Here is a 23,034-nt window from a genome sequence, read left to right as displayed (position 1 = left end):
TTATATATTATCAATTCACCTTTTTAGAAGCCATTAAAATTACTTGAAATTGCTTTTGTTGCCTTATTATGTGAGCATATATTCTCTTTACCGTAACATCAAAGGGCATTCCGGGTTTGAAATATTTTGGTGTCTTCTTGAGTTGGATGGTATATGGAGATGTGACAAACTGGATGCCGCTCAACTCTGCTTCCACCATTTCACTACCTGTAAAGACAAAATGAACAGGACAATTAATGCACTTTCGCACATACGTAGGCTAATTGTAAGGTGGCAGGTTGCTGAAAACAATGCCCTGAGAGGCTCCTTGTACAGAACTAAGTAACTAAGTAGTAGTGTTCATTGCAGCTGAGCTCGTGTAATTCTTACATGACAAATCATTCTGAACACTTTCTTACCACTCATTGTCATTACACTGACAGATGCAAAAAAGTGACTTCCCACCAGATCATCAATGTGTGGGACGACTCGTGTCACATGCGCTCTCTTGAGTGTGACCACTCCACGGCCTGACTCGATCTAAAAGTCCAAAACACAGAAAAATAAAAAAATAAAAACATGAACATTGGTGAGCTGCAGTTGTCAAGCCACGAGTGTGATTTTGTTTGCACAATTTAGTTACTATATCAGAACCTTGGCATTAGTACTTTGACTGGGTTTGCATTTGTTGCACTAACTTCTTTTTCTGTATTCATGTGGACACATTTGTATTCCTCAACCAGTAAACTAGCTCATGTCTTTTTTTTACGTGTTACGTGTGTTTTATGTGTGAAGAAGTTTGAATGGGGCTCAGGCTACATCCATTTTTTGGTTTTGTTGCTCCTTCTGTGCCTTTTTTAAAACAAAATATTTAAAGTTTTTAAAAAGGCGTTTCATAAAGGTTATATTTAAGGTGAAGATATCTATGAAAAGACATTATCTTTAGTGTTTTGGGTAATAATTAGTAGAAGAAATAATGTTTAAAAAACAATTGATTTATTGATCACTGATTGTCCCCATGGAAGAAAATCAATCAAGGCGTGCTTTATGGAAGGAGATGACTTGTAAAATCTAGCCAATTTTCTCTTCTCCTCCCCACCTTGCCAAAAAACACTCCGGTGGTCGTGTCCTCAAACAGGTTTTCACGATCACGTGGCTCTTTGTTCTCACAGCCACCAGTTTTTTTTTACTTGTAACAGGACGGGCAAACGTGCTCCCTAACACACCGCGCAGCCAACACCAGTCGCTGCATACAGACCCCCCCCCCTTATCCTTATTTCTTCCCAACACCTTGGTGGTCGCAAGTCACTGACTAGTTTTCTGAGACCAAGCAATCCCTTGGTCCACAGTTTGGGACTCTCACCGTGTGCGCCGAGCGTGCGCTCCAAAACCCAGTGCTCCAACCGGCGGAGGTCACCTGTGTCCTCCAGTCCACCATCTACACTGGCTCGCCTCAGCCTGTGACACGGAGACAAAGCTGACACTGATTCCAGCATCTAGATTCGGCAGCCGGGACGTGTCCAGTAGTGCATCTCGCCGCCGAGAGGACAACTCCAGCCGCGCGCGCCGCAAACTGGGCTGACCACGCAATCTTCTGGGCGCTAAGTGTCACTTCGTGGAACCTGCGGAATACTTTTGTTTTCTACTTCCTTTTTGTGGAAAGCGGACATTCACCCGTCCAATCCTCTTTCCGTCTGCTCGACCCAACTTCAGAATCCTAAGTTATTGCAAATTCAACTATACTGCTGGTGCAACTACGTTTTTGTAATCCATCGAAAGATTTGGCATGTCGACTTCCATGAGGCTCAGCTGCCCATTCTGATCAACTGTCTCTCCAGAACTGACTGAACCTTCTTCAACGGCTTGGTTAACGATCCAAGGAGAAATCTCTGCTTCTTGGGCCAACTGAGACCATCTGTAAGTGCAACTTTGCAAACATTAACCAGATTTTGTAAAAATGGTGCATCCATTTGGGTCAAACAATTAGGTTAAATGTGGGTCCCGTGTTGGCTTGATCAGACAGTCCCTTCACCTTGGTTAAGACCGTTTTTCTTTTCTTGTTTTTCTTTGATTATTTTATCATTTTTATTCTTCCTATCATAGTAATTAGTTTTGCTTCTTTTAAGTTCCAAGTAGATTTTCCCAAAGAGATTAGAAAATAACTGCACTCAAAATCAAAACCTGATTTTGTACTGTGCGTGTGTTTTATCAATATATAGTAACCTGAACAAGGAACTCACAAAATTGTACAAGGGTAAAAGGATGCAACCTTCATTTTGATGACTGATTCAACGAGGTTTTCCTGATAAAATGTTCATATTTGATGTGGTGTTCCGCAAGCTAACTCAAAATTAAGTCAGATATTAAGTTTGAGTCGCCTTCAATTAATGAGTCAATTTATTGTTAATTTAATAATGAACAATTGTTGATTTAATAATTAATTGAACTAATTTCCCTTACATCAGCTTCATTCTATTTCCTTTTTTTTTCTTTTTTTTTTTATCTCGGTAGGATAGTTAGGTAGACAGTTTTTTGACTCTGTATGTTGCGACATTAGTGAATAAATGTGTGTTCTTTAAATTCCATTCCGTCTAAGTCATTTGGGTGTTCGAGTGGATAATGAATCCCTTTATTAATGGAAAGAACCATTAAATTTTAAGTGTAGCGACTTCAGATTATAAGTAAATGAGAATTTGGATCGTTATTCGTCCAAATTGTAAGCAAAAGAAAACCTGGTGCCCCTAGTGGTGACTGAGGGAATTACGACTTCCGTTAGCATCATTCAAATTATTAATTCGTCACGATGACGACCCAATTATCGATACAGTGTGCAGTCTTGCAGATGTCATTTTAGTAAATGGATGCAGTTGACTGTTGTATGCACTTACAGGCGCTCTCTGAAGAGATTCAGGAAAGCTCCTTTTTGCACCATCCTTGAGATACCCAAACACCACAAAGGCCGCCCCATCAACCTCTTTCCCAAATAGATACCTAAAATCGCATGAGAAGAAAGTGACGTTCATACAATGATCAACAAGTGATGTAAAAGACTGGGACTCGCTTTTCTGCACCAAACTGACTTTCACTTACGTGGCTGTGATGTCAACAGTGAACTCTTCACTATCCTTATAGAAGAAGGGAACCCGAGGTCTTAATTTGACTTCAAAACTGGGGAGCACTGAAAGTCATCAAAACATTTCATTGTTCCAAATTGGATAAAAAGTCAAAGACTTTTCTGTGAAAAAATTCACAAAATGGCCGGCTCTCACCATACTCTTTGACCTCAAACTCAGCATAGTAGCTCTGCTGTGGGTGACTTTGGAACTTGACGACAATTTTCCACAGTCCTAGACTACACACAAAAATTCAAACAGGTCGTTCAAAATGTCTGTCAGAGTATGCATTTATGAATTCAACCTCTACCATCCAATTGAATTTTAAAGTTACTGGGGATGGGCGAGTATTGATATCAGGTACCTGTATTGGTACATATATACCAGCCTTATTTTAAGGTATTGGCAGAGGTGGGCGAGTCAGTAAATTTTGCCGGTGCATCATTTGCCATTTGCAAACGGCCAGAAAGAAAGAAAGAAAGAAAGAAAGAAAGAAAGAAAGAAAGAAAGAAAGAAAGAAAGAAAGAAAGAAAGAAAAAGACTGCCAAAAACACTCAAGTTAAAGAGTTTGGCAACACAGTTGGGGAAACAATATAGCTTATCGTGACTCAGTTCCAATTTACAAGATTCAATAACTCACTCAGTCTGCCTGATTTTCCCTCTACATTCCTATTCACTAGTCAATATTTACATCAAAATACTTTTTACAGTAATTTAAAAAAACATATTTACGTGAGCCAGAAGATGCCGGAACCAATATTTTGTGTTTCCGCACGTACATTCATTGCTGACGTACGGCAAAGCGGAGCTAATGGAAACTAAAGCACGAAAATGTGACGCGCCTGATGGCGAGCCGACCTGCTCGATGGACGCCCGTTCTTGGAGTAAAGAACAACAACAACCACTTTAAAATTGGGTGATTACTGTTGGAAATTGACAAAAAAGAAAGTGCTATGGACGAGGTACGGGCACCATAAAGTTGAAACGACGTACGACACAACTTGAGGACTCCCTGTATTTAAAAACAGTTATATACTTTTGGTCAATTCACACTTAAGTGTTGAAAATGGCTTGCTCTCTTTGATGATGCAACATTAATGGTTGAACAAACGTGGTGTTTTGGGGGTCACCAAAAAGGTGACCATTTTAAATGTACAGTACAAGGTTTTGCCTCAATGCCAATGATATAGATTAAAACAAACAGGAAAAAAAAACATTTCCTCCATTTTTTAGTAAAAAAAAAAAATGAATATGTGGAGAAAAAAATGAATTTGAACTCACCTGACAATCTTAGAAAGATGGAAGTGTCTAGAGGAAATCCCAGACCTCAAAACGACTGACTCAAGAGGTAAAATGATATCTTCAGGGGTCTAAGAATAAAGAACATTGTAAACATTTTATCACCAGCCTCACAAGTTTCTTTTTGAGCCACTCCATAATAAGTCATTCAAGGAGCGCCATGTCAGTGACAAAGCAATTGCACTACTTTAAAGGTGCAAATGTTAACGATTTTTCTGCATGATTATGCGTGCTCACCAGTGCCCAGTTGAGTACAGAGAGGCCTGACTTTTTAACTGTGACTGCACCTATCAGCTTGTATCCAGGGTTGGGGAATCCAGCTCCAGAAAATATGACAACACTGAAACAATTTGGCTTCAGCCACAGATGCTACACAACAGCTCGTTCATCTGCTAGTAGAGTAGAAACACCTGTGGCTAAATCCAATCTGTGGAAGGGTTTTTACTTTCTGGTCATGGATTCCACAAACCACGTTTCTATCTACCCTTCAGGATTGAGTGTGCAGCTGCAAACACTCCACAGTTTTTTGGGGGTGGGGAGGGGTGACATCACGATGATCCGTGCGAACATGTGGAGGCAAGATAAGTCGGAAATTGTACATACAATATCACTAGTAGGCCAATCTAATAGTAGCCCGTAAACAGGATTGTGACCCGTTTTGCGCTTTTTGATGGTTCTGACCAAGCCATTTCAAAATAAGATACTGCCTACAGGTTAGGCTTGTTGAAATAAAACATTATTAGGCAAACTTATCATGGAGAACCGGAAAAAAAAAAAAAAAAAAAAAAAAAAACAGGCATAAAACACACACACTCACACACTAGTAGTAAGTAAGAATCGGAGAAACATGGGTCGTTTTACTCAAAACCGTGGGGACTTAGTCAGGGTGGAAAAATGCATATAATGATCAAAAACCTAAAAAAAATAAAATAAAATTAGGTCCTATTTAGTCATTAATTTTAATACAGATCGGAAAAGTTTAGTATTTGTGACAATATTCGTGTTAACAAAGCTAAACAAATACTTCACTACATATTATACTGTTTCTTATGGTTGCCTTCAATGTTGATCATAAAGTCATTTGTTATTTCATACATTAATTATTTCATAAAAGATAACTACTTATCCGTTGTCTAGGTTTTAGTTTTGTGAAGGCCTCCATGGTGTGGTTTAAATTTACACACACAATCAGATAAGTGTACACTGCAGATGTAACCTTGAAAAGGATTGCAGTCTAGCCAATGGATAGATCGAACCATTCAAAATGTGATTGTCTCTACCGTTGATATGTTACATGCTAACCATCATCTCAATCATCACGACTGCATCATCACCAAATGAATTTGGGTCATCTCTCTCGATAGGTATCATGCCAGGCGTCACTCCAAATATCCTGTAGTTCACTGAAAGATAGCAAGACAGATTTTTTGTTGCTATAACTTGTTTTGAGCCATATAGCTGCTAATGACTCCACCCGTTGCGCACCCGTGCTATCGGGCGTGTAGAGATTCTTGTCCGTCTGGATGAAGATGTGTCCAGACTGGAAGGAGACCAACACAACTTTCTCCAGCAGCTGACCAGGAAATTGAGCTTGCAGGTACACATACTGCTTCATGGTGGGGTCTGTACTAAATTCCCTTGCCGGTATCTAGGACAAAGACAGATATGTTGTATTCAAGTTCACAGAGACATCCAAAATATACTCGTAGTGTCTCTCTTTTACCGTAATTTGTCCAAAGCCTTGGAAGTTGTTAGCACTCGTCAGGGTCACAGACGCACCCAACCCAAGAGTTTCGGTTTTGGTTGGATGGTTCATCACATTTATGTCCACTTTTATGTCACCCCCACTGCAGTCTTGACATTCCACAAAAATGTTTTCTGCTGTTCCTACCCGCAACAGGTTGGGGGAAGACATCACCTTCCTGCAGCATATTAGAAAGAGAATCATTGTGAGAAGTATATTGTTGTGGTGTGCGTGGCTGAGGGCCCAAATGCAGGAAAGCAGAGCAAGGAGGCAGAGGTGGAGTCCAAACAAGGTTAGTGCTGTCAAACGATTACAATTTTTAATCTGATTAATCACACTTTTAATTTTGATTAATCACGATTAATAAGCTAAATTACTTGCGTATTTGCATAATATAAAATAAACACAAAATACCGTAATATTTTGAAATTAACGCATTTTATTATCTGAATGTCATTTGCAAATATTGATTAAATGCATGTACGCAATTGCATGCATGCGTGTATTGCTCAAAACGTAACAGCGTCATATCAATTGGGTGAAATTCAGCAATTATTAATTAATTAAACGCAAATTACTTTTGTTTTATCTAAAGTCCCGTTGGGGTGTTTTTTAAAGCAAAATTTACCATCGAACACACAAACTGGAGTCACCCCGCTTATTTTGGAACAACAGGCGTAGGAAATGCCGTGCATTGACCTCATCACTGACCTGCGCAGTCTTCAATGTAACCATCCGCGGTTACGTTCAAGGCTCAAGTGCGGTCAAAATAAAATAGTGCGGTTAATATGCGTTAATACGTTATTAATACGACATTTTTCTGTGACTAATTAATCTATTAATGCTTTAACTTTGACAGCCCTAGTTTTAATAAAACAGAAACATGGAGGTAAACAAAAACAACAAGGTCCAAAAGGCAAGCAAGGCAAGGCAGCAACAAACAGTGGAAACAACAATGGACCGACACAGACAGAGGGGAAACATGTGACTAAATACACACACGCACAAAGAAACTTGGGCAAGACACCAGTTGCTGAGGGCACTGATTGTTTGACACACAAGGGATGGCAGGCAAACACAGGTGGGCAGGATTACGCTTTTAGACAAAGCGAGACGCATAATGAAACAGAACACAACAGATCATTAGAGAACACAAAAGTCCAACAACAAAACCCAAATCATGACAACAAAACCAAATTCAACATACGCATACCATGATATGTGTACAGAGCTACAGTCTTGGTCACAACATTAGGTACAACAGCACAATAACATGATGCTCAGTAGCAGAGCTGTATTTAAAAACATAAAATAAAAAATTCAGCCTTTATAAAGCTAATTCTAAAATTGCACAAAACATTAGAAAGTGTATTGTTAGTATTGTTTTACATTTGATACTGTAATACTTTGTGAAGTGGTTTTTTAAAGGTTTCCTGGATTTGCTTATCTGTTTTCTCTCTTTTTTTCTTTTTTTTTTTACTCTACAGATGGATTTTGTAGTGAACATGAACAAATGCAGATTCCCCACCAACCCTTCTTTTCCCCTCCCCTTCCGATCATGTCATGACAATATTCTGAGCACCACCATGCTGTGGTCTCAGGATAACCTCACTTGCACTCACCCTTACATGGACTCTGCAAACAATGAGTCAACTATTGATTGTTAGGACTAAAATCCAGCATTTGATAAGTACAACATTTCATCACTGCACTGTTTACCGTATTTGATGTAATGAAACAGATAAAGACTAACTGTTTGGTCATATTTGATCAAATTACCTTATTAATGGGTAAAACAGGCATTTGAAGCTGAGAGCCTGGCCCTACATTCCAGCTGGACTTTAACCAATTGCTTGCTGCACAATTTTTTATTTTTTGTTAAAGTTTGTTCAATGGTAAACATTTTCTTGAGCTGACAACAATGTTCACTTTCAAGTGAAAAAAAAGGAGAACAGCAATGAATGTGTCCTTGTTTATAGTTGCAAAACCCAGTGTGACGACTTAACTGATGGTGGGACAACATGACACATTCACACGCTCTATTTGATTTCTTATAATTCTGCACTGAAACTGAAAATGAATTCAAAATACATACCTGACAATTTGGTTTTTCCTCTGGTATTCATTTTGTTTATATATGATGGATTTATTCCAAGAACGTGTAAAAAAAAATGTGACATCAAACCCCGGCCTCGCTATATTTGTCTTTGTCTGTCACATACACCGTGTGGTTCCGGGTATTATAATGAACAACAAATTGAAGAAAACAAGGGGGCTAATATGTTTCCAATGAGTATAGATCGTGCATTCAGATCCTGTTGAAAGTTGAATGCCAAGTGTACTTACAGTGGATCACCATCAACCGCAGAAGACAAATAGGTAAAGGCCAATGAGGCCAGCATCCACAGAGGAGTTGGACGCATGGTCTTCCTGATCCTGAACTGCTGTCCATGTAAAGTTCAACACTGCAACGCTCCCCTTTTATATTCCACACAACCAATCTCCTCCCAGTGGATCCACATAAAGTTGGTAAAACATCATTTCCCTTGGCAAAAATCCCAGCAAAACATTTTTTTGAGTGTCAGCAATATGTCATTTCCTCTGATGACAAACCTGAACTTAGAAATTGGCGACACCATTGTTTTAACCTGTAATATTTTTAATTTGATTTAATTTCAACTCGATGTATTTATTTATTTCTTTATTTTCTTCTTCCTGTGGGGATAACGAAAATATGATATGTGGCCATGCATGATTTCAAACCATCGTTTTGTGTTTTATGAGGGAACGTTTTACCAAGGACACAATAACAAAAAAGGCAGTGGTCATTTTTGTGACTGGCAACTCTCCTGCTTATGTTCTTTTGCCGTGAATGGCTCTGACTGGTCAAATGAGAAGCGAATAATTCTTGGCCTGACGTAAATTGGCTATTTTACTGTGATTAGCCTACCTTGGTTCACCCCCTTTGGTCTTTTTTCACCTAGTTTTGTCTATAGCTGGATTTCCATCCAAATGTTTCAATTTTTTAAGGGATTTAACTGAAAATTTGCAAAACAGCCTTATGCTCGTTTCCATCTGTTCTTCTTTTGCAAATATTGAGGGTGTAGGTGGCGGTATACACCAAAGAGATGTGATCCACCAGTAAATTAAAAGAAGATGAAAAGTGACTGGGCCGTGAGATGACACCATCTTAGTTTGCTTTTGTAACTCTTGATCTTCTTTGCTATTTTCCATCTAACATGGCATTAATATTCGCCTTGCTAGTGAATTCCAGAATAATTTCTGTTTTTTGTCAGATCCAGGGTTCTGAAATGGACCCTTTGACTGCTGCAGTCCAATTTCATTTAAGTTGCTTTTTGTGGAGAGTGACCTCTAGTGGTACATTTTTGGGACTAGATTAAAGGGGCTGCACTTAACCAAAGATGACAGTCAGTGTTTTGGTGGCATTGAAAGTCCTTCTTGATTTGCATGAAAAACTTTGACGTCATAGTTCAATGCTCCCAAGCCCAATGAATCTAATATTCCTGGAAAAGTGAAAGAAGAGTCAAATTTGTCAACCCTTCTTCACTCATATGTTGTTAGACACAGAAACAGTTTCATTTATATTTAAAAGAATTATAACAAAATTAAAGAATACATGTCAATGCTAAACTTGCAAACCATGGTTTTGTTGTTGGTTAGCCACAATTTTTCTCTCTTTTTTATTTTGATGATATAAAAAGTAGTTATGGATTTATTTGTATTAGGAGACCAAGTTTCACTCTTTATTAAACTTGAGTTGAGTTGAGTTGAGTTGAGTTGAGTTGAGTTGAGTTGAGTTGAGATTGTCTGGTCTGCAGTCAGGAGGTCTATGTTACGCAACCTGTACTTTGCAAGAGGTCACAATATTGAAACAGCCAACAAGCTTTAAACAAACTTCACAAGTTGCCTATTAATAGTACAGACGCCCACAAGTCCTATATTATGAATCACGGCTAAATAATATGCTACTTAAATGCCGGTGCGGTTAATCCATAGATAGATAGACATACATAATCGTACTATTAATTTTGACCAGATGATCCTTTAGGTGACAGCGGACGGCTATGTTAAAGGTAGCACATGTGGTTTGAACAATAAACATAACTACGTGCATTAAAGCAGAGGTGCCCAAACTACAGCCCGGGGACCATTTGCGGCCCTCCGTCCATTTTTCAATGGCCCGCGACATATGCTAAAAATGGCATTTGACTCAGTTCAAATAAAATAAACAAAAGAAAAATGTTTGGAGATGGTCAAAGTAAGAAGGGAGGGTATCGAAAAACAGGTGCCATTGTAGGTTATTTTAGTTTATCACACGGTGATATTTGAGAAGTGAAATGAAGTTTATAGGATTTACAGAAAGTGTGCAATAATTACTGTACTTAAACAAAAGTACCGTATTTTTCGGATTATAAATTGCAGTTTTTTTCAGAGTTTGGCCGGGGGTGCGACTTATACTCTGGTGCGACTTATGTGTGAAATTAACACATTATTATATCATCTCACATGTTATTTTCACACTAAACCGCAAGAGGGCGCTCTAGGCCTGTGTTGATAGGTTCAACATTGCCGGTAGAAGAGGGAGCGGCCATCGTCCACCTCCGAGTTGGGGGAGTTGTTTAAAAGTTACACTGAGGATTACGATTTCATTGGATTTAGTGATTTGGAGTGAAACTGATAGTTTGGTAAACTTGTTAGCATGTTCTTTACACTAGAGTTATATGAATAACTTGTAGTGATGGGAAGATAATTCACCCACGGAACGTTGGGACGAAGGGAGAGTTCCGGGTGGGAAGGTTTTGTTATGTGGAAAAGGGGAGTTAGCGTGTTAGCTTCTAGCTGAGTGGGGAGTTGCTGTTAAGACCTCAGAAGCTGATGTCAATAAAACGCCAGCCTTTGGCTACGTGCTTCAACACTCCGCCTCCGACTCCCGTCACTGCTACAAACGCTTAATATGTTGCGTCGTTACTGACATTACCAGGCATGTCAGTTATGTAACGTTAGTATACCGTACACTTATTCAGCCTGTTGTTCTCTCTTTTATTTTTATTTTAAATTGCCTTTCACGATGCCGTGTATGTTTTTGGTGTTGGATTTTACCAAATAAATTTCCCCAAAAAATGCGACTTATACTCCAGTGCGACTCATATATGTTTTTTCCTTCTTAATTTTGCATTTTTTGGCTGGTTCGATTTATAATCCGGAGCGACGTATAATCCGAAAAATACGGTAGGCAGGTGCATAAATTTGGGCACCCTTGTTTTTTTTTTTTATTGATTTGAATACCTTTAACACTCATTATTGGAACACAAAATGTGTTTGGTAAGCTCATTGACCCTTGACCTACATACACAGGTGAAGCCAATCATGAGAAAGGGTATTTAAGGTGGCCAGTTGCAAGCTGTTCTCCTCTTTGCATCTTCTCTGAAGAGTGGCAACATGGGAGCCTCAAAACAACGTTCAAATGTCCTGAAAACAAAGATTGTTCAACATCATGGGGAAGGATACAAAAAGCTAGCTCAGAGGTTTCAGCTGTCAGTCTCCACTGTGAGAAACATAAGGAAATGGAAATGAATATTGAAATGGAAGACCACAGGCGCAGTTCTAGTTAAGGCCCAGACTGGCAGGCCAAGAAAAATCTCAGATAAACAAAGGCGAAGGATGGTGAGAACAGTCAAACTCAACCCACAGACCAGTTCCAAAAGACCTACAACAGGATCCTGCTGCAGATGGTGACACTGTGCATCATTCAACTATTCAGCACATTTTGCACAAGTAGATGCTGCATGGCAGAGTAATGCGACAGAAGCCTTTTCTGCGCTCATGCCACAAACAGAGTTGCTTGAGGTATGTTAAAGCACATTTGGACAAGCCAGCTTCATTTTGGAATAAGGTGCTGTGGACTGATGAAAATAAAATGGTTATTTGGACATAACAAGGGGCGGTATGAAGAATACAGCATTCCAAGAAAAACACTTGCTACCCACAGTAAAATTCGGTGGTGGTTCCATCATGCTGTGGGGCTGTGTGGCCAGTGCAGGTACTGGCAATCTTGTTAAAGTTTAAGGGCGCATGGACTCCAGGCAGTATCAGCAGATACTTACGAACAATGAAGATTCAAGAATCAGTGACAAAGTTGAAGTTGGCTGGATACTTCAACAAGACAACGACCCGAAACACTGCTCAAATTCTACTCAGACATTCATGCAGAGGAACAAGGACAACGTTCTGGAATGGCCATCTCAGTCCCCAGACCTGAATATTATTGAAAATCTGTGGTGTGATTTAAAGCGGGCTGTCCATGCTCGGAAACCATCAAACCTGACTGAACTGGAGATGTTTTGGAAAGAAGCATGGTCAAAAATACCTTCAACCAGAATCCAGACCCTCATTGGAAGCGTTTAGAGGCTGTTATTTCTGCAAAAGGAAGATTTACTCAATACTGATGTCCTTTTTCTGTTGGGGTGCCCAAATTTAAGCATCTGCCTACTTTTGTTTAAGTAATTATTGCACACTTTCTGTAAATCCTCTAAACTTCATTTCACTTCTCAAATATCACTGTGTTTGTCTGCTATATGACATATTTAACTGAAATTGCTGATCCGGACAACCAATGATTTTCAAAGGAAAATCTTGAAAATGATCAGGGGTGCCCAAACTTTTTCATACGACTGTATATAATTGGGCTTATGTCTCATAAAAATTGAGACAGTCATGTGGCTATTATCATTCTACACCTATTTCCCTTGAAATGGAAGGGTAGCTAATACCTCCAAAATTGACAAAAGTTACAGCAATTACAAAGTCAGGTTGAAATCAGTTATAGTACTGAGAAAAACGCGTTTGGCATGACATGCATCTTTCACAAGTATACGAAAAAGATATTGAATCTACGTACTGTTGAAAGACTGATGCAAATTCAATTCCAACAGCAAGATAACATTATTAGAAATTTTAACCATTTAAATATGAGTAAGTTTAACATCTTAACAAATGAAATCGGGCAAAAATAGTTATTTGGCTTCAACCTCAAAACAAAAACATCTAAATTTTGCTTTTTTAAATATTTTTTTTATTGTTGCTGCGTTGGGTGCTTTGTTTTTGTTTGTTTGTTTTTAAATGAGGCAAGAAAGTTGATTTGTATTTTATCATGGATGCATGTCAAATGGATTTGGCCAAACAAAGGAAAGAAAAATTATTTGATGGTTCACAAATTCATTTCCACGCCATATTTTGTCATTGCCTATAGTTAAGGAACACGTCAACACTTTCGAGGCTACTTTTCCCCCCTCTGATGGTTTTACAGCATAAAGGTCCTCATCTCCGACAGTTGTGCTGCCGCCTGCGGAACAAAGTGACCCCCTCCCTCTACCCCGCCCATCTCTTGAGCGTCTATTCACCACCACTCGGCGCACACGCAACCCGCCGCACGTAGCGTGCGTCAGTCTTTGTGTATCTACCGTGGACCGAACACGATGACACGGTGAACAAAGAACGCGGCTGTGATGCGCCAAAAGCGAGACAATTCCACCTTAAACGCCGTCGCGAGCGCCATTTTCGGTCCACCTTAAGCGCACATTGTGGCCGACGACCGAACGCCGAAGTGCCGAGCGGGCTTCCGTAGCGGTCCTCCAGCCGGGGAGTCGCACATACTCCGCTCCCAGCTTTGACACAGCAGCGCCACTTGAGGAACAACAAACACACACGCTCTTGGGCCGAACCCCGAGGAGAACATGTCGGGCGGACCTAACAAGTACCGAGAGTGGATCCTGGAAACAATCGACTCTCTCCGCTCGCGGAAAGCGCGTCCGGATCTGGAGAGGATTTGTCGAATGGTACGGAGGCGACACGGGTCAGACCCGGACCGAACCAGGGCAGAACTGGAAAAACTGATCCAAGAGCAGACTGTGCTGAAAGTTAGCTACAAGGGCTCGATATCGTACCGGAACGCGGCCAAGGTGCAGCGGAAAAGCAGGAGGAGGAGTGAAGACCTCGTGAACAACAACAACAACAACGGCGACAGCGCGCTCAGCTTCACCGACCAGGAGGACGACTCGGAGCCCAGCCCGTCTCAGCAGAAGCGCGGAAACGGGAGCATCGGGGGCGACGGGTCGGCGGCGGCCCGCCTTGCCGAGCAAGAGAGAGCAAGTGCGGCCACGGGAGCACAGGAAGTCCGGCCCGGCCGCGACGAGGCACTCGGGCGAAATAAGCAGCCGGGTCCGTCCGGGGATGACACCCGCGACCAAACTTGCGCAGGAGGCGCCAGCACACGCAAGCACACAGTGGCCCAGCAGCCCAAACTTTCAGTGGAGGGAGAGAGCACAGGATGCAACTCGGACCTGGGCGACCGGCTGGTGGCTTCAGTCCGGAGCCTGTCCGAGATGAACCATAGGGGGGCCGCCGCCGCCGGCGGAAAAGGCCCCGTGAAGCCGCTGGGGCTCAAGGAGATTTTCGGCTATCTGAGCAGCCATGACGAGCGCCTCTCCGAGGAGAAGCTGACCAGGGGGAAAGTCAAAGTGGTCGTGGAGCGAGAGGTGGCCAGGGGCAGGCTGCGCAGGACCCGCTGCGGGAACATTACTCTTCCTCATAGGGGGATGACGACGACGACGGAGGCGTCCGCCGGGAGTCTTGCAAAGAGCGCGCCACAGCCCGCGATAAAGGTGGGCGACGCTAACTTAATATTTGCAACACGTCCGGACCCGCGCGGCGAAGCGCGGCGCGGCGAAGCGCTGTCTGCTGTTAAATTAATGAAAGCTGGTCGAGATCGCGCACGTTGCAACGTAATGCACTTCATCCACCGATTCTTAAAAAGATACTGAATCATAAATGTTTGCTTCTCGTTTATTATAGGGGGCGCGTTCATGGGACAAGCGTGCATTTGTGTGCATGTGTTTCAAGCACAAAAGCTGCAGGTTACAGTTCAGGAGCGGTTCGCGGAGAAAAAAAAAAAAGAGGGGGGTGGACGCGCGCGCATGTTGTGAGCGCGTTTCTGCAAGGCGCGTGCACGAGCGAGATCTTGGACGTTTTCTTTTTGGCTCTTGAGATCTGTGGTCCTGGTTCTAACCATGCCACCCGACCTAGTCCCACGGCGCTCATTCAATTTGCAAAAACCAACTGGGCATTTTGCTTTTTCTTTGTTTTTTTGTTTTTTTTTAATTAATTTAATGTTCCAAGTTCCTGAATGCAGTCCTCCTCATCTCTCTCTCCGCTTTCGTGATGTGGCACACGTTGGTAGGCATAAAGTTACAGAAATTGAATATGAAAATAAAAACGAAACAATAGACAGTTAAGATGAAAACAAAAAATATGTCAACAAGACTATAGGCGATATGATCCATAGACTGCCCAGGGGTCTGCAACCTGCAGCTCGGGAGCCACATGTGGCTCTTTAGTCCCTCTCATGTAAAAAATGAGTATATATCAATATTTTGTAACATATTTATTTTTATGTGTTAAATAAAAAATATTTGAATTAATTAATGATTGAAGAAGAAAATGAATAAATATTCAAAAAAATATCAAGAGTCTAAATTTTTAAGTTGTCCGAAAAAGAGAGGTCAAAGGTGACAATTTAAAAATTAAAAATGTCCAAAAAGTGACCATAAATTGTCCTAAAAGGAAGAAGAAAAGCAGAAAATTTGCATTTAAAAAATGGCCATTAAATTGCCAAAAATGCCACAAAAATGAATAAAAAACAAGGCAGAAAAGAAAAAGTTCAGTAACCATACAATGTCCATAAACAAACAAACAAAAAAACTCAAAACCAAAAATCACCATGAAATGTCAACAAAATTGCCACCAAAAAAAAGTTAGAAAATTGATAGCAAAAAAAGGCAGAAAAAATGTCTAAAAAGCAATGAGGTCGAAAATTACCATAATAAATCCATAAAATTGCACACAAAAAAAAAAAGCAGAAAAGTCTAAAAATGTATGAAATATTACAAAAAATAAAAATCCAAAAAGATGAAAGGAAGAAGAAAATGAAGCTCTACATCTTGGATGCTGCATATTTTTTTGTTCTGGTGCAGCACTAATTAGCTCTTGGGCCCTCAGCACATGAGACTAACACGAACACACTTTCATTCATCACGATCTGTGCAAATCTGATCAAATAATGTGGAGCTCCACACATATTTTTGATGATTTATTTGGCCTAAAATGGCTCTAAAGACAGGAAAGGTTTTAGTATAACATGTTGAGCCTAACATGCTGAACTGAGATTCAAAACCCGAGCATCAGAACTTTGAGGCTAACCCCTTGGCCACTGTGTTACACAGTTCCAAAAGGTTAAGAAACAAAGGCAAAATGTAAAAAGTGAACACACCCCCGTTAAATAAATCATTTTTTGTATCATCTTGCCAAACTCTATATGTCCTTGCTGCATTTGCCGTTTCTTTAGGAGAGCGAGCCGCCGGAAGAAGCTGGCAATGAGGAGGACAGTGAGGAAGAGGAGGATCCCAGGAGTTCGAATGAGGAAGGAGGACAATCCCTGATCGCCATGACAACCGCAGCAGCCCTGCTCGGGAAAGCCAGTGAAGACGGCGAGATCCGGAAAGCGTCGGACGAGGAGAGCCTCTGTTATCAGCCACGTCGTGACGAAGGTGCGCGGTGGTCTTAATTAAAAAAGAATTCATTTTATTGTTTAATGAAGATATTTTCCCACGTTTAATATGTTTCGTGCTGTATCATGCACTGCATCACATGAAGAGCTGCTTCAGGTATTTGTGTAACTAAAGCAAGCAAACTACTAGCTATACACATGTTGGGTTAGATTGTGCAGGTGTAGCTAATATTGTGGCCGGTGAATAACAGTTGAAACTGTTTGATGTGGCAAATGTTTATTCACTAATCCTCCCTATATGTGCTGATGCCTTCTCAGTTGTGGATCCCTTCAATAGAACTGGACGTTCCCCTCAATTGTGCCCCCCTCCATCTATGTGCATCACAGCTTATGGGGAAGAAAGTCGCGGCACACCTGATCAGTCACTTATGGATGTGCAGGTAAACAGAAGTCATCTATTCAATATAGTCATGATTGTTTTCACCACTTGGTGACTCTGTGAATGTATGTGTGAATGATTGTCATTTTCTTTTTGTGCTCTGTGATTTTTCTGGCAACCAACAAGGTGTAGTCTACCTTTTGACTTCAATCAGGGGCCTGCAACCTGCGGCTCTTTGGTCCCTCTCCTCTGGCTCCCTGTGGATCTCAAATGTTTTTTTTTTTTTTTTTTTTCATATTTATGTTTATTTTAAACAAAATAAAAATATTATTTGAATGAATTAACAATTTGACAAAAAATGAATAATTAAACATTCCAAATTTGTAAGTTGTCAGAAAAAGAGAGATTGAAAGTTTTTTTTTTAAATACCTAAAAATATTTAAAAAAGTGATCATAAAATGTTAAAAAAGAAGAGGAAAAGCATAAAATTGCCATATAATTAAAACAAAATTGCCGCTCAAAGAAGTCAGAAAATTAATTTTAAAAAACACAGAAAAGAAAACGTACAAAAAGTAACCATTAAATGTCCAAGAGCAAAAGAAGAAAGGTAGAATATTACCTTCAAATTTTTGGAATTGCAAAAACAAAAAAAAGTCATAAAAATCATTTAAAAGCAGAAAAGAAAATATTCAAAAAGTAACTATAAAAGGTCCAAAAACAAAAAGAAGAAAAAAATCCTGATAATTTCCATAAAATATTACACATTTCATTTCAAAATAAGATATGGCCTACGGGCTACGAACATGTTATGTTTATATTCATGTTTACCCAATTTTCAAAAAGGAAAAGTCACTCAACATGAAGTAAAAAAACAAAAACAAACATATAAATCATGTGTTTATAGACTAACAACACATTGGGGGAGGAGTTAGCAAGTCTGCATCACATACTTTATGGTGAAAGTAAGAATTTTTTGAATGTGTGAAAAGTTTTTGTTGTCTCTGTGAGGGTTTTTCAGTAATTGTGAGAGTTTTTTTGGTTGTTGTCGTGTGTAAGGTTTTTTTTTGTCTGTACGATATTGTGATTTTCTAAGAATGTTGTAAAGTGTTTTTTTGAAAATGTAAACATTGGTACAAATGAATAGAATCGAACTATTGCATTTTATCGCATATTTTTCTGTTTCTTAATTATTGTTAGAAATCATTAAAACAAATGACTGTCTTCACATAAATTAACAATTAATAATAACAGTCTTAAAGGTATTTTGAGCAAATTTCAGAAGTATGCATCAAACTGGTAGCCTTTTGCAAAGTAGTAGCACTCAGTTTCAAAAAGGTTTTTTTTACACCTGCTTAAGTTAATCAAAAGGAGGTTACGCTCAGGTGGTTTCATTTCAACTGTTTGTTTTTCTTTACATGCAGAGTCAGATCCACACCCAGTCAGGCCTTAACGGTGAGTTCCTTTCTCCTTCTTATACAGTAGTGTGTATGTTTGTGCACTCATGTTAGCAATAAGAAGAGGGAACCAAACTGTCTTTTTTGGGCAGGTGTTGAATGTAAGACAGAAGAAGGCGTGTCCTCATGCCTGCTCACACCCACTGCCTCCCCGAGAGACACCAGCCTGTCAGAAGAACAAGTGATGAACGGTGGAGTCAATAATGGAGGGTGAGCATACTCTCACCCATCCATCCATTTTCCACAACATATCCCGTTTAGGGTACTATAAAAACTGGTATAAAATATGAAGGCTTAACACTCCGTGATATCGCAAAAATTTTCAATTTCAAGGTTTATAAAGATGGAAGGTGCCAGGGGGAGCCCAGTGGACTGGACTGTGTCTGATGTGGTCACTTATTTTACCATCGCTGGTTTCCCTGAGCAGGCAGCTGCCTTTGGCACGCAGGTGAGGATGCAGCTACTGTTTTTACCACCAGGGGGCGCCGCAGACTGACTCAACATTCACTTCTGTGCTCTCTTTAGGAAATCGATGGGAAGTCTCTTCTCCTCATGCAGCGAAATGACGTTTTGACTGGCCTGTCAATCAGGCTTGGCCCCGCCCTCAAGATATACGAGCGCCACGTGAAGGTTTTGCAAAAAACGCACTTTGAGGATGAAGATGGGACATGAAGTACACAGAATGTAACAATTGCACGAAACATTTACATATGCACTTGGACACACGTACACACTTTACTTTCTGAATTAAAAAAAAAAAAAAATTCTATCAATCAATGCTCAAATTATCTAACAATGTCTCCTTATCTTTATTGGCCATGTGTTCCAAAAAAAAAAAAAAAAAAAAAAAACGATATTTGTCTTCACAGTCACAACCTGTACAAGAAACATGTAAAATAACAATAACCAACAAAGGGTGGCAGAGCGGGATGCCTGGTGGTTCGCTAAATAGAGCCCCAAGTTTCTTAAATGGTCAAACACACACACCCATCCTTGTACATATATCTTTGTGAGGACATCCATTGACATAATGCATTTCCTAGAGCCTTACCCTAACCGCAACCATCAAAAATGATTGCCTAAACCTAACCCTTACCCTAACCCCAACCATAACCCAATTCAAACCTAAACTCTAAAACCAAGTCTTGACCTTCAAAAAGAGGTCTTGCAAAGTGAGGACCGGCCAAAATGTCCTCACTTCACAAAAATGTCCTCATTCTGTTGGATAAAGACGTATTTTGGTCCTCACTATGTATTATGTACAAGAACCCCCCCCCCCCCCCCCCACACACACACACACACACACACACAAAATGTCTTAATAATATATACTATCAAGCCCCATTAGTCTAAATATGGTATTCTGGTTAGTATTGCCTTAGTGGAATATATGAATTAAGCAGCAGTTTTTGTCAGTATCAAAAGGCGGCCATTTTGCCACTTGCTGTCAACTGAAGATGACATCATAGTTGCTCAGGTCTCAGGTAACAACCAATCACAGCTTAGCTTCAGAAAGCAGGTAAGCTGTGATTGGTCATTGCCTGATGATGTCATCTTAAGTAGACAGCAAGTGGCAAAATGGCCACTCACCAAGATGGAGAAAAGCGACTGGATTTTGTTTCATAACTCATATTCCACAAATGTAAACGAATCAGAATGTCATGTTTAGACTAATGAGGTCACATATAACATAATCATTGTCAAGGAATGTTTAAGGTTGACTTCCATTTTAAAAACAATTTCTCTGTCAAACTACCACGTTTGTTGCTTATTCTTGGACACAATTTATCAACCCATCTATTTTCCTTGCCACTTGTCCTGAGTCAAGATTCGAACCCTCAACCGTATTAAATGATATGTTAACCACTAAATTTGCTACCCGCATTTGACATATCCTCTGAGGGAACAGTGAGCAGCAGCTGTACCGCATTCGGCAATCATTTGGTGACCCCTGGTTTGTGTGCACAATGATCACATGGGTCATTCTCTTTGTGGGTGGGGTAGTCAATAACATAATATTCATCAAAGATGTTTAACTCATTCACGCCATTGATGGATATACACGTCAATGGGAATGGAATTGACTTAACTCATTCACTGCCATTGACGTATATACACATCAATGGCAGTGAATGAGTTAAGATTAATGTTAGGTATTGGCTGTGGTTGGTTTGGTCAGGAACTCCCCTGAAGTTCAATTGTCATCAAAAACTAATCAGTTGAATGGCTTTTGATCTACGCCTATTATATGCATCAAGAGTTTTGAGACAATCCAATCAAAACTGCAGTAGACTCGAGGATTTCTGTGGTTTCTATTTGAACTTGTACATCACAGGGCATGAAGCCAAATAATGCATCAAGTGTTTTTGTGCTCATGTAAATTTAATTACAGGCACAGCTATCATAACACATAAATATGAGTATGTTAATCTGTAAATATGTAAATGCATCCAGACCGCTTTTTCAAAAATTTGTAAATAACAATCATTTGAATCGCACGAGGGAGTTTGCATGTTCTCCCCGTGCCTGCGTGGGTCTTCTCCGGGTACTCCGGTCTCCTCCCACATTCCAAAGACATGCATGGCAGGTTAATTGGGCGCTCCGAATTGTCCCTAGGTGTGCGTGTGAGTGTGGATGGTTGTTCGTCTCTGTGTGCCCTGCGATTGTTTGGCAACCAGTCCAGGGTGTCCCCCGCCTACTGGCCAGAGCCAGCTGAGATAGGCGCCAGCAGCCCCCGCGACCCTTGTGAGGAATAAGCGGTCAAGAAAATGGATGGATGGATGAATCGCACGGGTTCAAATCAATCTGCCGATGATACAAGCAGCCTTTAACCCAAACTCTCACATGTGATCAGCATTCCAGCATCTCCAATTTTACAGCATATGAATGTTTATTTGGTTATTGAAATTTATGTATTTGGCTCCATTTTATAAATGCTGTCCTCCATGAGCATGACTACCTCTTTCTTTTGTCTTACTGGCCACCTTCAATTGTCACTTTTTCACTTTATGTCGAGGCATTTAATGAACCTTTTCCGTATTGCAAAGTGTTAAACACATTTGTTTGTGTCTCATATACAGTCAAGTTTTGTCCTATTTGCTTGTTATTTGCTAACCTTTAGTAATAAAGCTTGAAAAAAAAACAAAAAAAACTCATATGTCTCTTCTGTGTGCGTATATTTCATGCTCTGCTCTGACATGTTGAAAACAGTCAATCATAACCGTGACCATGTTTGGTACTTGGGGTGTGTTTGTGTGTATTTGTGTGCACACGCTGATGCAATAAAGGCGTTTAAGCAGGTACACGCAGTGCCGTGGAAACATGTTAGTCATGGGTAAGAGGGAGGAAAAGAAGCACGAAGGAACAAGAACCTGATACTGTTGGCACTGATTTGAGCAGAAGGCAAATCATACCCGACTGATACAGCCTGACTGGTCCCAGACGGAAATGAGAGCAGATGAAAAAGAAGAAGCTTCTAAAACAGTGAGTTAAACAGTAAATACGATGCAACCTCAATTTGTCTCATACTGAATAGTCTCATCAGATGTTTGCCACACTTCAGATGTTGAACAAAATGTCATTTTGCAATTGGAAGTTCCCAATAATTTGCTGAGCGGTACTATTTCCGAGTGTTCATGAATGCATCAAGAGACTCACCGGGTCGGGATAGTGTGTAGGCAACAGGAGTTGGAGGCGAACGTTGTTAGCAAGTTGCTCGCGTGTCTTCGTCACACTGTTGACCTGTTTTGACGTTGGCTGCGGTCCACCGTGTTTGTGTTTCAAAAATAAAAAGTGATCAATTAGCGCCTGCCGTCACACTTCTGAGAGACAGTGTTGAGAGATTATGTCCTGAGTTGATTGTTTATGTATTCAGTTGATGTGTAATGTTGCGCTTGTGCCACTGTGAGGCGCTCAAACACTTTGTTCTTTTATCTTCCTTCCGTGTTGTTGAGCCTGACGGCTGTTGAGTGCTGACGTGTTTTGTTGTGATCCGCATTAAATATGCCATACTTGGCTAAAGAAACTTCATCTTTCCGTCATCCATTCATCCGAATGCATCGTTAAGCTGCCAAAACTTAACAGACAGTATGTACCCCAAAAAAATGTAGGACTGAGTCCTGCAAACCTGCAGTAATAGGCCGACAGTGCTTGATATCACCCAAAGAGGTTTCAATTGCCTATGCATGCCACAAGATGGCAGCAAAGCACTTTACTGTTAGATAAGACAATCGCTTGGCAAAATGAAACTTACTTCAACATTGTTCCTTTTCCCCAAGATGCAAAAATTTTTCACCAAAGCAATATTTACAGGATAGCTTGCATCTATGCAAAACATACTGTGTTTTTCAGTGAATTATGAAAGTTTTAGGTTCAAAATCAGCATAGGCGGTTTCACTGTGCAGTATAGTGAGATTAAAAACTGCCACAAAATGCTGCTTATATTTTAATACTTATATCTCTTCTTTTTAGGAAAATGTTTCACC

At 40.3% G+C, this 23,034-nt stretch overlaps 1 protein-coding gene and 1 pseudogene across 2 annotated transcripts in view; one reads left to right on the top strand and one right to left on the bottom strand.

The window, feature by feature from the left end:
• Positions 1–8,576, bottom strand: part of LOC144020341 (uncharacterized) — a 62,456-nt pseudogene extending 53,880 nt beyond the window's left edge. The window contains exons 1-10 of the transcript XR_013283855.1: positions 8,482–8,576; positions 6,115–6,313; positions 5,877–6,039; positions 5,694–5,794; positions 4,374–4,462; positions 3,249–3,331; positions 3,070–3,157; positions 2,868–2,970; positions 399–519; positions 92–207 (exon numbers count right to left, since the gene is read on the bottom strand). The product of XR_013283855.1 is annotated as an uncharacterized LOC144020341 (transcript). The remainder of the gene's footprint in view (positions 1–91; positions 208–398; positions 520–2,867; positions 2,971–3,069; positions 3,158–3,248; positions 3,332–4,373; positions 4,463–5,693; positions 5,795–5,876; positions 6,040–6,114; positions 6,314–8,481) is intronic.
• Positions 8,577–13,013: 4,437 nt separating this feature from the next.
• samd1b (sterile alpha motif domain containing 1b) lies at positions 13,014–21,678 on the top strand. Its single transcript, XM_077525020.1, has 7 exons — positions 13,014–14,816; positions 16,556–16,757; positions 17,036–17,157; positions 18,518–18,548; positions 18,643–18,760; positions 18,884–18,998; positions 19,076–21,678. The coding sequence occupies exons 1-7, from the start codon at positions 13,890–13,892 to the stop codon at positions 19,220–19,222; spliced, it is 1,662 nt and encodes a 553-aa protein (XP_077381146.1). The 5' UTR covers positions 13,014–13,889; the 3' UTR covers positions 19,223–21,678.
• Positions 21,679–23,034: the final 1,356 nt, after the last annotated feature.

The sequence above is a fragment of the Festucalex cinctus genome, chromosome 6 (genome assembly GCF_051991245.1).
Source record: "Festucalex cinctus isolate MCC-2025b chromosome 6, RoL_Fcin_1.0, whole genome shotgun sequence".
Lineage (NCBI taxonomy): Eukaryota > Metazoa > Chordata > Actinopteri > Syngnathiformes > Syngnathidae > Festucalex > Festucalex cinctus.
Note: the sequence above shows the minus strand (reverse complement) of the source record. Positions and strands in the feature narration are given on the sequence as shown.